Below are 17090 nucleotides of genomic sequence, written 5' to 3' on the forward strand. Positions count from 1 at the left end.
AAAAAATACGTTCGATCGAAAACGGGAATGCAATGTTTTGTTCGTTCGAACGATGTGCGAAAGATCGAACTGTTCTCGTTCGTTCGAACGAAAACAAGAATACGAAATTGCTAAACTTTCGAACGAATGTCATTCGATCGAAAACGAGAATAAGGGTGAATATAGAACGAGTAGGTTTCTATATCGAAAAGTAATATAGAGCGAGTAGGTCTCTATGTTAAAATGCATGTATGTATAGAACGAGTAGGTTTCTATAATACAGAGAAAACAAAAAAAAAACGAATAGATTAAACTGAAAATAGCTAAATAGAAAGCAAATAAATATATGAAAAAAAACATATCCCAAAAAAAAAAAATGCAAAATTAAGATTTTATTTAATCATTTATTAAAAAAAAAAATCATAAACTTTATTAACAAAGTTTCCTTTTGTTCTATTTGGTTAATAGATATAACAACGCGAGCAAAGAAGAAGAAGGTTATTAACAAAGATTCCACGGGAAGAAAGGAGTCTAATGTTAATAAAACTAAAATGAAAGTTTCTGATTTGATGGTAGAGCTTGAAAGAGAGAGGTCCAAAAATGCTCATTTGGAAATGGAGCTACAACGCAGTCTCAAAGCCAACGAAGAACTTCAAGCTGGGCCAAGTTCATCAGAAAACGGTAGTGTGCAAAACTTTTCGAGCATGGAGTTTAACGCGAACAATAGATTATGCAGCACACGTAGTAAGGTAACCAACCCCAGCTTGGAGGAATCTAGATTCTTGTCGTCGATGAACCAGCTTTCCGTTGCGTCAGTAAACGTCCCAGAGTGCGGTGCTTCCGAAGATGGAGAAATTCATCGTCAATCATTTGAATCGTGGAAGGATCTGTTGGTCGACTCTCTGAAACTGGCAGGGATTGATGATGAACACACGAAATTCACTGTGTTCAAGGTTAAGGCAGGATCACGTTTACTTGAAATTTTCAGAAACTCAAAATCACAAGCAGACGCACCGGATTGCGATTCAGCACCTTTTTCTAACGCAATGCATCGCCTCAAATCGTATTTTGGCTCGGGAAGCGATGTGATGTTGATGAGGCGCAGGCTTGCACTTATGTTCCAAAAATCTAACGAATCAGATTTAGCATTCATTTCACGTGTTGGATCTGTTGCTCGTCTTTGCGAATTTGATGATAACAAGGAATTTGAGGAAATTGTGGCCACCGTGGCTGAACACGCCAAAAACCGCGAAGTGCGTACTACAGCTCTCAAAATGCTCAGTCGCAAAGGCAGCTTTGCAGATCTTGTAGACAAAGTGCGAGAGATCGAAGCCATCCGACTCAATGAAGAGTTTGTAATGCAGCGACATAGAAGCAATGATCAGACGTTGATTGCTTCACTCAGATCGGATACTGGACGAGATTGGAATAGACAAAACGAAAATCGTGGGTTTGGCTATCGGCGTAATCTTCAAGGTCGCAGAGGCAATTGGCGTGGAGCATACAGAGGCAGACCGATGTCCAGAGGAGGGAGCTCCCATCAAAACTTCACGCGTGGGAGCAAATGCTGGCGTTGTGGTGGTATATATCACTCAGCGGATGACTGTCTTGTCATAGATAAAGATTGCCTGAACTGTGGAGTTGTTGGTCATATCAAAAGAATGTGTCCTTCTCAAGGTCGATACAAGCGCCCAATCAAGGAGTCCATCGATGAACCGCCCAAAAAGATTGCTGCTCTAGAATACGATGAAGAACCGAAGGAAGAAGAAAAGGTGAGTCAGGTTAATGATGAATGAGCTTATTTTCTCTCGCCTATTATAATAACTTTAAAATCAATATGAACTCATGCACTTTTGTTTTAAATATTTGCTCTTGTCCTTCGATATGAAATTGAATTGAAAGCTAAAATGAAAAGAGAGAAAATTATTAATAAAATTAATAAAAGGTAGTTTAAAACGAAGATCTTAATGAATTAAATTTCTTACAACGATACAGAAAAGAAAAACCATTTCCTTGGTAACAACACATATTGGTGGTATGGGTCCTCAGTTATCACGAAAAGACAAATCTGAAACCGATTCAGATGATGCGTCTGTTGTCGATATCCTCGAAGAGAAAAAGTTTCGAAAGGTTAATAAAGCTGAAAACTTAAGCGAAGTAGGTATAAATAGTTAATAAATGATGCAAAGTAAAATTTACCTATGCTTTACTTTCACTTGCTAGTTGGAACATCCAACGAGTTCACCCGGTGGAAGGATAACATTGATGAAGGCTTCATCGTCTTGTTCCGTAAACCACGTAGAAAAATTCCGAGATGATTTGAATATTCTAGTTGAGGAATTGGTTCCGCAAATTTTAAAGCCTGGAAGCATAAGCGAAGTAAGTTATCAATATATTTATTTATCCATGATACAATAGTTTTAAATCCATATTTTACCCTAGATGCAATACAATAAACCTTCAGAATTTTATGACAATGAAGGTATCATAACTGCCATAGTAGCTGGACTAAAATGCTCTTTTTTGATCGATTCCGGAGCTGAAGTGAACACCTTCACAAATGAAATGTTCCAAAAGTTAACAGCGAATGAAAAGTACATTAGGGAAATGTTCGACATTAAGTACAAGTCGGATCGTTCGCTCAAAGCATATGCCTCCTCCGGAGAAATTCAGGTGATTGCCACATTTCACGCGTATCTGTACATATCTGACGACAGGCCAATGTTATTGGAAAAGTTCTACGTAGTTAAGGAGCTTCGTGCCTTGTTGAGTCGCGCTACAGCTTCTAGGTACAGCGTGCTGATGCTAGGTTTGGAAGTTCCTGTTAATAGAAAGAACATAAGGAACCTCTCTGAGTCACTGCATGCAGGAGAAATAGCGTTGGTTTCATCGGATGTCTTTCCCAAATTCAACGTCCCGCCGGTGAAGATATTTTACGATACTTCGAGACCACCATGCCGAAATATATTTGTTAACGTTCCATTGGCTGTAAAACCGATCGTGGAAAAACGACTCAAGGGATTATTGGCATCAAACATTATCGAACCAGTAGTAGATGGAATGGACGCTTCGTTCTGTTCATCTATGTTAATTGTGCCCAAAGGAAAAAACGACATACGTCTCGTGATAGATTTGAGAGGACCGAACCAGTACATTCACCGCACTCCTTTCTCAATGCCTACGTTGGAAAAGATCCTGGTGGAACTGGAAGGGGCCACCTGGTTCTCTACTATCGATCTTTCCAACGCTTTTTTCCACGTGGAGCTACATGAAGAGTCCAGGCATTTGACCAACTTCTTCACGGAGTTTGGTATGTACCGCTGCGTTCGACTTCCGTTTGGGCTTTGCAACGCGCCCGATATTTTTCAGGAAACTCTCCAACAAAAGGTACTCGGTGGATGCGAAGGATGTAGAAATTACTTAGACGATATCCTCGTGTATGGTAAGACAAGATCCGAACACGATGATAACTTAGCTAAGGTACGTTCCAGACTAGCCAACCACAACGTGAAAATAAATGATAGCAAATGTGTATTTGCCAGTCAGAAAGTTAAATTTCTTGGATTTACACTGACGCCCCGAGGTTGGCAAGTAGAGGAAGAAAAAATCGCTGCCATCAAAGACTTCAGAAGACCTAAAAGCTGCTCTGAAGTAAAGAGTTTTCTCGGACTTATTACATTCGCTGATAAGTTCATCATACACCGAGCTACAAAAACGGAACGCCTACGTACACTTGCAGCCTCTGACCATTTCTACTGGACCGAGGATGAAGAACAAGAATTTTCGTACTTGAAGGAAAGTGCTCTTAGTGAAATACCACGCTTAGGTTATTATAGTCCAACTGACAGGATGGAGCTGTTCGTTGATGCGTCACCGGTAGGCCTGGGTGCTGTCCTTACTCAATTCAATGAGGCAGGTTGCCCACGTATCATAGCATGTGCTTCAAAAAGCTTGAGTGGCTCTGAAACGCGCTATCCACAAACGCAAAAGGAGGCATTAGCTGTTGTCTGGGCTGTTGAAAGATTCAACTATTACTTACTAGCTAGATCATTTGTTATTCACACCGACTCAGAGGCAAACCAATATATATTCAATCCGCATCATCAGCTAGGAAAGAGAGCCGTATCTCGTGCTGAGGCTTGGGCGTTGAGGCTCCAGCCTTACGACTTCTCAATAAAACGTGTCCCCGGCGATGAGAATGTAGCGGACGTTTTATCGCGATTGGTTCCAGAATCACAGAAGAACGAAGAATTGGATTTAGACGAGGATAAGCATTTCCTGTATGCATTGGACGCCGGTTGTATGGAGCTGACATGGTCAGAAATCGAGGGAAAGTCAGAAGAAGATGAGGAATTGCAACAGGTACGCGAGGCCCTAAAATCGAAAAAATGGTTAGGTAAGTTGCGTGCTTATGAAGCTCAAAAACGATACCTTATAAGCACTGGACCTTTATTATTCAAAAATGAACGAGTTGTTTTACCAAAACTGCTTCGGGAAAAAGCCCTCAGTTCCGCCCACGGTGGCCATGTAGGGGAAACGGCTATGAAACGCATCATGCGTCAATTCTTCTGGTGGCCCAAAATGTCCAGCGAGGTATCTAAATTTGTTCAGGAATGCGAAACGTGCACATTACTCTCAAAACGTAATCCACCTCTACCTTTAGTATCAAGAGAGTTGCCTGACGGACCATGGCAGATACTGCAGATAGACTTCCTATCTGTTCCTCGCTGTGGTTCTGGAGAATTTTTGGTGGTCGTCGACACGTATTCTAGATATTTGTCGGTCGTCGAGATGCGTTCTATAACTGCAGATAGCACTAATGCTGCTCTTTGCGAAGTTTTTAAAACGTGGGGCTGTCCAGTAATATTGCAAAGTGACAACGGGCCACCATTCCAAAGTTCGGCATTTAATGATTTCTGGAAAGATAAAGGAGTTAGTGTTCGTAAGTCCATACCTCTCAGTCCCCAGTCCAACGGGGCTGTTGAAAGGCAGAATCAGGGAATAATTAAAGCCCTGTCGGCGTCAGCGATAGAAGGCAAGAATTGGCGAACTGCTCTACAACTATATGTACACAGACACAATACCCTGGTGCCACACTCACGGTTAGGAGTAACTCCTTTCGAGTTAATGGTCGGCTGGAAGTATCGAGGAATATTTCCAAGCCTTTGGAAGGATACAATCGACAATGAACTTGATTTAACTGACATTCGTGAGCGGGATAATGAGACTAAACTAAAGAGCAAAATATATGCCGATCAAACACGAGGAGCAAAAGTATCAGATATTGCTGTAGGTGACGTGGTTTTGCTCGCACACCCAAAGAAGAATAAAACCGATCCTGTCTTCTCTCCGGAACGCTATAAAGTCGTGGCAAGAGCGGGTGCTAAGGTAGTAATTATGAGCCAAGGGGGAGTGCAATATTCACGGAACATACAAGAGGTTAAAAGAGCCCCTGGATTCAACTCCGATGAAGTGCTTAATGACTCATCACAAACTCAAGTAAGGAATGAAACAACAGCTACTTATCTTATAAACCCTCCAAGGGATGATCCAGAATTAGTCCCGCAGCAGGGAGCTTCATCGCCGTCAACTTGTGCACCTTCAACATCCGAATCAACTCCGATTGATAATCCAGAATCAATTCAGCAGTCCAGGATTTCATTTATTCCATCAGGATCCAGATCGCTTCGTAGGGGTGATACAATAAAACGTCCTGCTAGGTTCGATGATCGTTTCGTGTACTTCGTGTTCGACTGATACTGGTGGAATGATTGAAAAAATTTCCTTACCCTTAGGTTCTTTGTTGATCGAATCACCAAGGTAACAGATAAAATAAATGAAAACGATCACCTACTATGTTGAAAACTTTATGCGTTATGAATTTCAAATAAAACTTTAATAGTTTCAAAATCAAGAAAAGTATTGTTTATTTCTAGTTATCGAATACAAAAACAAAATTTTCAAGCAAAATATAAGAATATATATATTTAAAAAAAAACTAATAACTAAAAATAATTTATAAAAAAAAGCTTCAGAGTACAGGAGAAGGCTAATGTAGGAACCAATAGAAGTCAGCAGAAATCAAATGGAAGTTTTCAGTAAAAGTATTTAAAGGGATAATAAACTTTCTTAAAATCATTATGAATATCAGTTAAAATGGGATTAACAAACAAGTTAATATAAGTAATTTAAATGTGATTTTATATAGTGACTACGATTCCGATCAATTTATTTTGAAGGTAACCGTGTTGTATTCTAGTGTAGACAAATTAGTCACAGTAGAACTAAACGCTCAAAAGTATGTTCTGAAATAAGAGTGTACATAAAACGCAAACTTTGACCGAGAGCCCGAGGTAGCGTGATCAAGAGCGTCATTCTTGAAACGATTTCCGGACGAACAAGTGCGTGTTAAAGTAAAATTCAGGAATTTCGGATTGAATACGACAACGCATAGGCATTAACTACATTAACAATACAAACAATGGTTTTATCAACTCTCGATTGCATAATGAAGGATCTAGAAGGAAACTGTGCAAAGTTATTTTTGTGTTCCTTTCTTGTAACTTAAATATCTCGGAAATTCGTTTGTTCGTTCATCGAAAAAAGATCGATAATAAGTAAAATCACACATCTTCAAGCATCGCGAAGCATCTTCAATATGCTCGGAAAATTTTTGTTCATTTTTGTTTTTGTTTTCCTCCTCAGTTATTGGTCATACCATATTTTCAATTTTATTTCCCTCAACAAAGCTTTTTTTGATTTCTTACTAGGTCACGTCAAAGCATGTCATCTCTTTATGTGCCATAGCTGGATATAATAATTTGTTTTGTACTATAAAAACAGTCACACTAAAGCTCTTTTGCCATCAGTCGTAGAGTGATGAGCACACTACATCTGATGACTAGGCACCTAGCCAAGGTGGGTATATATTCAGGAGGTGTTCCCGAATAACGAATTCCCGATTCAGCCATTTTGGCTATGTAGGCTATGCAACTATACGGAACTCATGAAGTTTGTTTACCAACAAACCACAGAAAAGCTGAGCAAAAAATAAACAAACTCATTGAGAGCCCCGCTCACTTCTCGCCTACTTACTGTGAAAGTCGGAGAACCTAGTGTATCTAAGAACCTTGCACCTAGCTAGGTATATTGTAAAAGTCAATTCTAAGCCCTTGCTCACGATGGGAGCCTCTTGTTTACGAAAAGCTGGTTTAATTGAAATCAAAACACCCATTTCCTTCGAAAGAGGAAAAAATAAAACATAAAATGATGCAATTTTTGTTTGCCACACTGCTGAGTTTCTGCCACCATGTAAGTGCAAACATTTCCACTACCGACCCCGGTTTATGACCACACAGCCTTGTGACGAGGGGACTTCTCTATCTCTTTCTCTAAGGTGGCCCCCTTTTTTTCGGGCAATCGGCGAGCAACGGTAAACAGGAGGAAAATAAACGGAGAAAAATTCAGCAAAACCGCGTCATTATTTCGTCAATTTTTATGGCTGGTTAGCGGGGCGCAGCTGAAGTCACTGGTACACGTTGGTTGGCCACTTATAGATTCCCCTGGCCAACAATTACCGACTCTCATGGATGGACATCGACTAACTGGTAGCAGTTACTGATGAGTCTTCGCTTCAACGAAATATCTTGGTAGTTACGGTTAAGTCAAAGAAGAAGTAGTTGTGCAAGGGCAATAAAACAGCCAGGATATAATAATGCTTTGCTTACAAATTATGAGTTACGATAAGCGATCCTGATTCAGAATTCAGAAGGCTTGTCTAAAAACCGGAAAAAATGTCACAATAAGAGACGTTTATAGATGTTGATGTCAGAATTAGTATTTCTGCTATTCGACTAAGAAATAGAACTTGACTTAGATCAATGTAGAAATCCTGACTTGGCTTAGGATTAGATGCCTAAGTTTTAAGGTTTCAGCTATCACTCCGATCAGAGCTAAAAATCGAATTTAATTGTAAGTAGGAATGAACTTTAGGGCAAAAAACAGGATTAAATCTAAGAATTTCGGAATTCAGAATTCATAACTGACAGCTTCATTGGAGGTATATAGTCTCATCTTTGGGCGGATACAGTTTTTAACACAGTCATTTGGCGCTGATCTTAAAATTAGCATATGGTTCAAATTTCTACTAACCAAGCACTTTAATTCTCGATTCAAAATATTTTCCACCTAATTATTCATTTTGCTACACATTTTATTTTTCTCAAAACGGTTTTATTCTCTCATTTTCGAATAATCATCGTAACGATTTTTTGTTAGTATGTAATCAAATGATTTGTTTTACTTCAACGTTACTAAGTATACAAATTAGTATTCGCAACTCCTCCCACCCGAAAAAATAACCAAAGTTTTTCACCCACCGATGACGTTTGGCAGCTGGGACGGCAGCACATTGTTGTTTTCCATTTCTTTACACCGCGATCTGCCTGCAGAGTTGGGGAGGGCTAAACAAATTTTCACACGCTTTTCCGAAAACAATATACTGGCAGCAGGTAGTAGCGAAAAGCCGCCATCCGAATAGGTTGTGAAGCCCTTACGTCTGTCCACCACGCATACGAAATTTATAGTCAACCGCTTAGTTTTCCATTGGGTTATGGCGGCTGTTGCGGCACTCTTGTAGTAAGCAGGCTGGCTGTAAGTGGCGATTGATGGTCTGAATTTTACTTTTGCTGGTACCCCTACCTACCTATATTTGGGTAGCTGGGAATTTGTTTTGATATGTTATTTGTTGTCTGCATAAACTTCCGTAGACAATTTAACAAACCGAACAGCAGGTGAGGAGGAAGTTTATGGGGAGTTCATCAGATACATGCGGAGATCTACGAGAATTAAGCGAACATATCGCAAGACATCTCCTCACAATCTATACAAATACCTAGACTCGATTCCGGCAAAGGAAATTGTTTTTCCATCTTTACATGTATAATAGGAGATGTCGTAGGTTTTCGGTGTTTTGCTGTGAACTGGTGACTGCTGCTGGTATGTTTGTCTTATGAGCTGAACATTTTTTTCGGAAAATCATGCTTATATTTCAATTATCTACTCCTACAGTATTGTTTCAAAGATTGAAATTCTCAATTTCAAAAATTTTTCGAATGTAACGTGGATTGTAAAAATGCGAATTTTTTTTAAAAATTGAAAATTTTACATTCGATAGAGATTTATAATAATAATGACCACCAAATTTTATCATACATTTTTTTTTCGTTTCAGAATAAATCCTAAGTCAATGTGGCGACAAGATGGTTATAGTTACACGGGTAAGTATTATTGTTTTTTATTACAATATACAACATCAATCTGTTCTCGCCAAAACTTATTACTTGCTCACTCTTAAGGAGATCGCCAATAGCCCCTAATTGCTGGTCAAGCCACGGCAACCGTCTTAAAATGTGTGAATTTGTATTGAAAACTAACAAACTTTGGATTTTTTTCTCGAGTTTAAAAAATAACCTATCTCCCATAATTTCACAATCGATTATTTGATATATGAACAAAATAATGCCGTCAGAAAATAATTTTTCAGTTTGCACCAATTAGAGTGTCCATTTCCCGGCCGTTTTTACGTTTCCGGGATTTGGGAAATCTGATCATCCTATTCCCAGGAATTCTCGGGATCCCGGGAGAAGTTGAAAAAAGAGATTATAACCCATTCCAATGAGCAATTATTAAACCAAAAAAAAAACATATTTACAAAATTATTACTATTCTTTAAAATTTAAACATTTTAATCAAATAAAACTATTTTAAAGAATTTCGACTTCATTTGCATAAATTTCTTAGTTAGAGGTGAGCAAAGTTATTTCCATCAACGAAAAAATTGTTTTACTAAACCTCCCCATGACAGTTCAGGAAAAGCAAGCGAGGTATTCTACTCTGCACTTAAAATTTCAAAATCTCAATCAAATTTTTATGATTGAATGTTATTATTCTAGAGTAACAATTTGAAATCAGAACTGATGCCAAATCCTTGAAAACTAACCTCAAGGTGAAGTATTCTGTTATATTTTTTCAAAATTTTCTCCCTTGTGGACAGAGCTGCAAATTATCAGTGTCAGACAGCCGATATCAGCCGCCTTTGATACTGCTTAGCATGTCTATGTCATGCGATACTGATTTTTGGTCAGCGACATAAGCTTACAATGTCATGACAAAGTTGAATAAACGACATCATGCTTGCTGTGACTTTTTTCTTCTTTCTGCCAACAACTACATTTTTTTACTGTTGCGCAACTCATAACATAAAATCCATCCCAACTCAGTCAGAAAATGAAATAGATAGTCAATCGTATGAATGAGTCGAGTGGAGTGCAAAAATGTCATTCAATATTGACCAAGGTGTCTATATATAGGAGGTGTAACGATATGAGAAACTCCCGATTCAGCCATTTTGATTTGGCTACTATGAAGTTCGTGGAGTTTGTTTACAAACAAAGGCCTCAGCTCGAACAAATTTTCCGATGTTTACAAACAAACTCACTGAACCTCCCCGAGCTCTCCTCGCCTACTTACTGACAAAGCCAGAGAACCTTGTGATCTAATAACCTTGATATTGACATTGCTGCCTGACTGACATTGTCGCTTGGTCATTCAACTGGTAGACGACTTTGATACTCTTTCTATAACATTGACTACTAGACGTTGGTCAGATTGAACGATTTGGACCGGAATTTTTCAGCCTTGCTTGTGGATAGAAACTTAATTCTGGATATTAAATAAGTGTAAAATGAGTTTGATCTCATATTGGAGGTTCATATTATCAAAATCCAAATTGTAATTCTGATTTTATATTTCGGATTCTGTATTCAGTTAAGGATTCTTTATTTTCAGTAAGAAATCCTGGTTCCAATCCAGTTTTTAACTTCATTTCAAATTTGATTTATGCTTTTCGAACTTATCATATGATCCCTTGGAGCCTAAGGGGTATAAATGTATAAAGCCTATTTCGTGTAAACACGCTTTTGAATTGTTTTGTTTGGTCATTTACCATATACTGTTAAAAAAATTGCATCTTTCATTCTAATGTAAATGTATTAAAAAAAACAAAAATTTTGAAAGAACCATCAAATACAGTTTGAAATATGAAGAATAATATGACATTAATAACTCAAAATCGACTATTTTTGCACTTATACCCATTGGCTCTGAGGGCCTCATGTGCGTTTTCAATATCAAGGTTGAATTTTTCTTAATATTCATATTCAGATTCGAAGTTCTTAAGTTAAATTCTTATGCACATTTCAAACATACATACGTTCCAAATGGCGATTGAGAATTGAAAACTCAGAATCAGGTTCATTATTCGAAATTCATTAAATGTTATTGTGTGAATGGATAAAACCGACACTTCGTCATTCGACACGAGCGTGTACGCGAGTCAGTCAGTCAGTCGGCGAGCAAGCGAGCCAGCCGAGTAGTGCGTGCGATTCCTGCGGCTGTAAGTGATTCGGTGGGCCACCAGTGCTACTTCCGGGCTTCAGAGCTCCGGACAGGTCTGAACATTTGGCGACCGTGGCAGGTAATTTTTCAGAAGCTTAAAAAACGAGAAAACAACAAATGCGATTCACGTTGAAATAATTTTCATCACACGAGGTTGAAAACCAAACAGTTTATAAATAACAGTTTATAAATAACATATTGCAAAAAACGGGAAAAATGAGTAGTTAGATTCCCTAACATTTCAAAACTTGTTTAAGAAAAAGCAACACTGTTGGAAAATTTTCGGAAGCTATTTCGGTCAAAGTGACAGAAAGGCAACGTGCCATTCGGGAATAATGCCGAAACTGGACTGGAAGAAAATCACAATTCAGATTAAGTCGCAAGGGCAGCTTTATATGTTCACAATTTCAAGCGAGTTGAGAGGACAGCCTGAACATATTGACGTTAGTTTAAAGTGAGTTGAGAGGACAGCTTGAAACTGAAAGGCGAATTGAGAGGACAGCCTGAGCGTTTTGGTAACAATTTCAAGCGAGTTGAGAGGACAGCTTGAAAATGGATGGCGAAGAAATTGGATGACGAGAATTTCAAGCGAGTTGTGAGGACAGCTTGAAACTGAAATGCGAGTTGAGAGGACAGCCTGAACAAATCGATAAAAATTTTAAGCGAGTTGAGAGGACAGCTTAAAATTGAAAGGCGAGTTGAGAGGAAGAAATCGAGCCTGAAGAAATCGATTGAAATGTAGAGAACAGCTTGGGATTTGAAACGCGAATTGAGAGGACAGTCTTTAAGTATTGTTAGAAATATTGAGCGTTTTACAAGTATAGGTAGAAATTAAAAGACGAGTGGAAAGGGCAGCCTAAGCGTATTGATAAAAACCAATTCAAGCGTGTTGAGAGGACAGCTTGAAATTGAAAGGCATGTTGAAAAGACAATTTAAGTATTGCATCTCATTGGAAACTATGCGAGTAGGAAGGACAGCTTGAGATAAGAACGAATTTTAAAACGTATCGATAGTATAGAGTGCTTTATACTAAAATATTTCTTTAAAATTTCATTTGATTTGAATGAACAAATTAGTGATGATGCAGATAGGAATATACAATTCTTAGAGAGTCGATATAACGGATCGAATAAATACGTTAAGCATTCTTGAATAACAGCAAGGTCACGAATTAAAGCTTGAGATATGAATAAGATTTGCAATAAAATTGAATACAAAAAAGTGAGAACATATTTATTGGACAGCTTGAAATTGAAAGACGAGGGACGAGGTTAGAAGGTCTCTTGAAAAATGGAGTCAAGCTAACTGTTTGGTTGAACACAGTAGAGGGGATACACTGGACAGCTTGCAGGAAATGTATGGAACAGTTCCTTTACTGATAATTGAATTGATCGATGAACACGTCCTGAGAACGAACCAATTGATGTTAGAAATTGCACCTTGCATCGAAAGTAAGATTTCCCGATGTGAGAAAGAAATTACCATAAACTATCGTATGGCAGCCTCAATAGCATGACAAAGTCTGTCAACATAGTAACAAATTATGTCAGGTCTTCCGTTGGTTATTTTTAACTTCTCATAAAGATTTTGGAATGTGAATCTGTTAAATGTTTGAGAGATTTCTCTAAAGAAATTGAGAGAGTGTTGAGATAAGATAACTTATTGTGCATAATCACTTTAAATGCAGCTCAATATTCAAATGCCTTGTTTACATACACTCTGTCAATTCCTTGAGTTTACGGTCTTGAATAAAAAAAACCATTTAAAATGTATGAGATAGTATTTTTTTAATATTTTCTATCATATTTTGTTTGGGATAGGAGGGGGATGTGTGAATGGATAAAACCGACACTTCGTCATTCGACACGAGAGTGCACGCGAGTCAGTCAATCAGTCGGCGAGCAAGTGAGCCAGCCGAGTAGTGCATGCGATTCCCGCGGCTGTAAGTGATTCGGTGGGCCACCAGTGCTACTTCCGGGCTTAAGAGCTCCGGACAGGTCTGAACAGTTATTATCTCAAATGATGATTAAGATTCACATGACAGATTGAATGAATTAAGTCAAATTGAAATCCAAAACATCAGAATTTAAATTGATTTATGGTTGAGGGCTCTGAATCAAATTTCACTTCTTGGCACATATTTTAAATTGTGATCTGGAATTTAGATTCAGAAATCGTATTGAAACTCGAAAACAGATTCAAAATACAAGTATTAAATTGAGTTTCAGAAATCTTATTCAAAATTAATATTCATAATTCAGATTCAGATTACTATTTCGTTGAGGAATTGACACATTGCAGGCCAACTACGAAATGTCTCGTTTTTTTTTCGCATGACGCGTGTGCACTTTGCTGAGAAGCATAACTCAAATGTGATACATTTTATATTGGAACTTCATTCTACAAAATTGTAAACAACACTTTTGATAACTCAAAGACACCAAATTTGTAGAATTTGGTCCAGTAGTTTTTGAGAAAGAAAATTACAAATTTTGGGCTAAGATTTCTTTGCGGTTCTTAATGTGTTAAAATCGCACAGACCTCGGACTTTTAATTTTGTCTAAATTTAAAATTTTCAATCTATATCAATTTGTGTACAATTTGTATACAAACAAAGAAGAATGTGAGTTTAGTTTACATGTTTTGTTTGATGAAAAGGTTTGATTTTATTTAAAAAAAAATGCTAGATAGGAAATTAATTATGGAATTGATTTTTAATGAACAATATGTGTTGATAAAGAAACATGTAGATAACTCATATTCACAAAAATTTTTTTTAGGAAATATCATATTTTCCTGGTGTATTGTACCACATTAAGTTTATTCCAATTTTTCAAGAGCCAACTTACAAACTCAAATCTTGACTTAGGATTGAGTTCGTTAAGTTCGCAAGATTAAGATTGAATCGAAAAATTTTATTCTGTTACTTTTAGTATTGAAAATTTGATTTATTTTTATCAATGGCTTAGATCTTTGAATTTGTTCAAGAGTTTGGAAGATTTAACATATTTGATTTGACCAGAGAATATTTTTTACAGAATTTGAATGCTTACTTGGAACAAAATAACTTATTCTATGTTAAAATCAAATAAGCTCAATCTACCAGACTCTTGAGCAAATTCCAAGCTTGTAACCACTGATATAAGTAAGTTCCTTTTTTTGTTACTAAAGACTTCATTTACAAATTTTTCTTACCATTTTCAAGATTTTGGGACGTGTTTTCAAAAATTACAACTTCATACAAAAAACAATTATGTAAAAAGTACTTAAAAATTAATAATCATTGTTTTTCAAATTTTTTTTTCATTCTCACATTTTTGAAGTAAAAATAACCTAGAAAATAAAACCAGACACCAAACCCCTCCCCCCCCCCCATGAAGCGGTTCTTCCTACGGCCCTGTCGAGAAATAAATATTTTTCCAATCCTACTTTCAAAAAGAATGCATTCACATAAGAATTTCTGTTTTGTTATGAGCGTAGACTTTTTAGAATATGCTCTTTTAAAACCTTTTGATAATTACCTACATTTTATTTTGAAAACATTGAAAATGAGATAAAAATATAGATTAAGGAGTTTCTACCATTGAATCTGGATTTTTTATTGTTTTAATAGATTTTTAAAATAAAGTTTTAATGTTTAAATTTATGGAAATCTCATGACAATGGTAATTTGAATTGTTATTTTTCTAGTAAAATGACTTAATCTGTCAATGACTTAGATAAATTTTTTTTCTCTAACTGTATCCTTAACAGAAGTGAAAAAATAATCAATTGTTCACCATTCTTTCAAATGCTTGTGCTCATTCATAGTCTTCCGATTTTTCAATTACCGTAAACTGGGGGAACTTTGATCAGCGGGGTAGCTTTGATCAACATGAAATTTTTGCAGATAATCATCATTAACTAAGTTTAAAGTTAAAATATCTGAAAACTGTTTACTACGTTTGAAAGCCTATAAATTTAGTTACAAATAAGCTAAATTTGGTTTTTATTAGAAGATTTTTTATATTACTTCAAATGTAATTTTAAAATCTTAAAATACCTTGGTTTTTGAAGGCTCACAAACAAACATCTCTCCTGATCAAATTTAAGCATTTAGGAGCAAATGGGTTGTTTAATGTGTAAGTTCCACTTTTTATTTGGTTTGGGTTTTGTTTAAGTGTTATTTTTATGGTCATTTGATGATAATTTTTGGATATTGAAAAATATCGGCCATTTTTTTATGAAAAAGCTCGTATAGAAAAAATGGCTAAAAACCCTATCAAATGATTAAGTTTGAAGAAAAAAAGAACATAGGAACAGTGCGAGGACTCAGGAAATTGCATGAAGATAAAATGTCATTTGTTTTTGGGGCCAAAAAATCTTTTGAGTATATTTGTTTTTGAAAGAAAACGTTGAAAAATTCAATCGAGTCCAAACAAAAAATACTGTTATCGATATTTTGAGCCTTCTGTGCTAAATGGCATCAAAACAATAAATTTGAAGATTTTGAGATGCGTTTAAACCAAAGTGATCAAAGTTACCCCGAAACTCGAAATCTGGTTTTGTAACAAACATTTAATTATGACCACAAATGGCGTTTGAATTTACTGCAATCAATGATCATGTTTGATACTCCTCACCTCATTAAGGGTTTAAAAGCTTATAGGTATTACGAAAAAGCAACCCCTTCCAAAATATTCAAAAATGAATGAAAAAAGTGATCAAAGTTCCCGCAGTTTACGGTACTTTCGCCGACCTGTTATTATGGATTTTGAATTTTGAAGTCTGGGAACTAGGGAAATTGTATTCTTAATTTATTTTAAAAACTTATCTAACTACATAATGATGATAAGTTTAAGGCCTTCAGGATTTTAAACACTTTTGTAGTTAGGTTGATTGGTTTCAAATTTAATTCGTGGAACAACCTTCACGATAGCATTAATGTATTTCGACAAAACGATTCGAACCGGTAGGAGTACATTCCTCGATCCAATTTGTCCGCGCTTTATCAACCCAATTGCATCTATTAGTCACCGGCAATTTGGTGGTGGTCCGGTTTCATGCCAGCCATTCAGAGTAAGTTGGGCCTAATCGTTGAACGAACTGAACAACAGCCCCTGGGTATGGATGGACATTTCTTAATCGCCTCTTCGGGAACTTTTAATGAACCGTTAAATTCTCTCCGCTCTTTAGTCCATGGCTCGTTAGGCAGCAGGCAGTCCACAAGTGGCGTTCGGAATCGATCGATGCCATCGCAATGGCTGAACCTCTTCCAAAACCAATACCTACCTTGTTAAGAGTTAAGACGGCTTCATGTCTAGGAAGACTCCAACTAGGGTCTGTGGAGCGGGCAACACCCAGCCCTCAGCATCGTACTCTAGTCTACTCAGAGCAGTGAACATTACAACCCTATCGAATCTTGTTGTAGTTAGAGTGACCAGAGTGCTCTCTCGTATCAGTCTTGGGGATTTTTTTTTATTATCTGACAATTTGCGCCGGGGGTCTTCAAATTTTCCCAAAAATTGAAAATTTGGTTCATTTTTGCGACTTAAAAACACATGTATTTTTTCAGATTTCTAACATTTTTATTTTTTGAGTTAGCTTCGGTTAGATTTTTTTGTAAATAAAAAATAACCATTTTTCAAAGCTACATAACTCTGTTGTTTCTCAA

The 17090-nt window shown here is 36.9% G+C and overlaps 1 protein-coding gene and 1 long non-coding RNA gene across 6 annotated transcripts in view; one reads left to right on the forward strand and one right to left on the reverse strand.

The window, feature by feature from the left end:
• Positions 1–17090, forward strand: part of LOC129741543 (myosin-VIIa) — a 122380-nt gene that overhangs the window by 62056 nt on the left and 43234 nt on the right. For all 4 annotated transcript variants that reach the window (XM_055733286.1, XM_055733285.1, XM_055733284.1 and 1 more), the window contains one exon: positions 9211–9257. In XM_055733286.1, the coding sequence (XP_055589261.1) occupies positions 9240–9257 (18 nt within the window). In that variant the 5' untranslated portion in view covers positions 9211–9239. The remainder of the gene's footprint in view (positions 1–9210; positions 9258–17090) is intronic.
• On the reverse strand, positions 463–5709 carry LOC129741544 (uncharacterized). 2 transcript variants are annotated; one of them, XR_008736455.1, is made up of 5 exons: positions 4411–5709; positions 2417–4353; positions 2179–2341; positions 1965–2085; positions 463–1881 (listed from the first exon to the last, which is right to left on the reverse strand). It is a non-coding gene; the product is annotated as an uncharacterized LOC129741544 (long non-coding RNA). The 2 variants fall into 2 exon arrangements; XR_008736454.1 differs by having other exon boundaries at positions 1965–2119.

The sequence above is a fragment of the Uranotaenia lowii genome, chromosome 2 (genome assembly GCF_029784155.1).
Source record: "Uranotaenia lowii strain MFRU-FL chromosome 2, ASM2978415v1, whole genome shotgun sequence".
Taxonomy (NCBI): Eukaryota; Metazoa; Arthropoda; class Insecta; order Diptera; family Culicidae; genus Uranotaenia; species Uranotaenia lowii.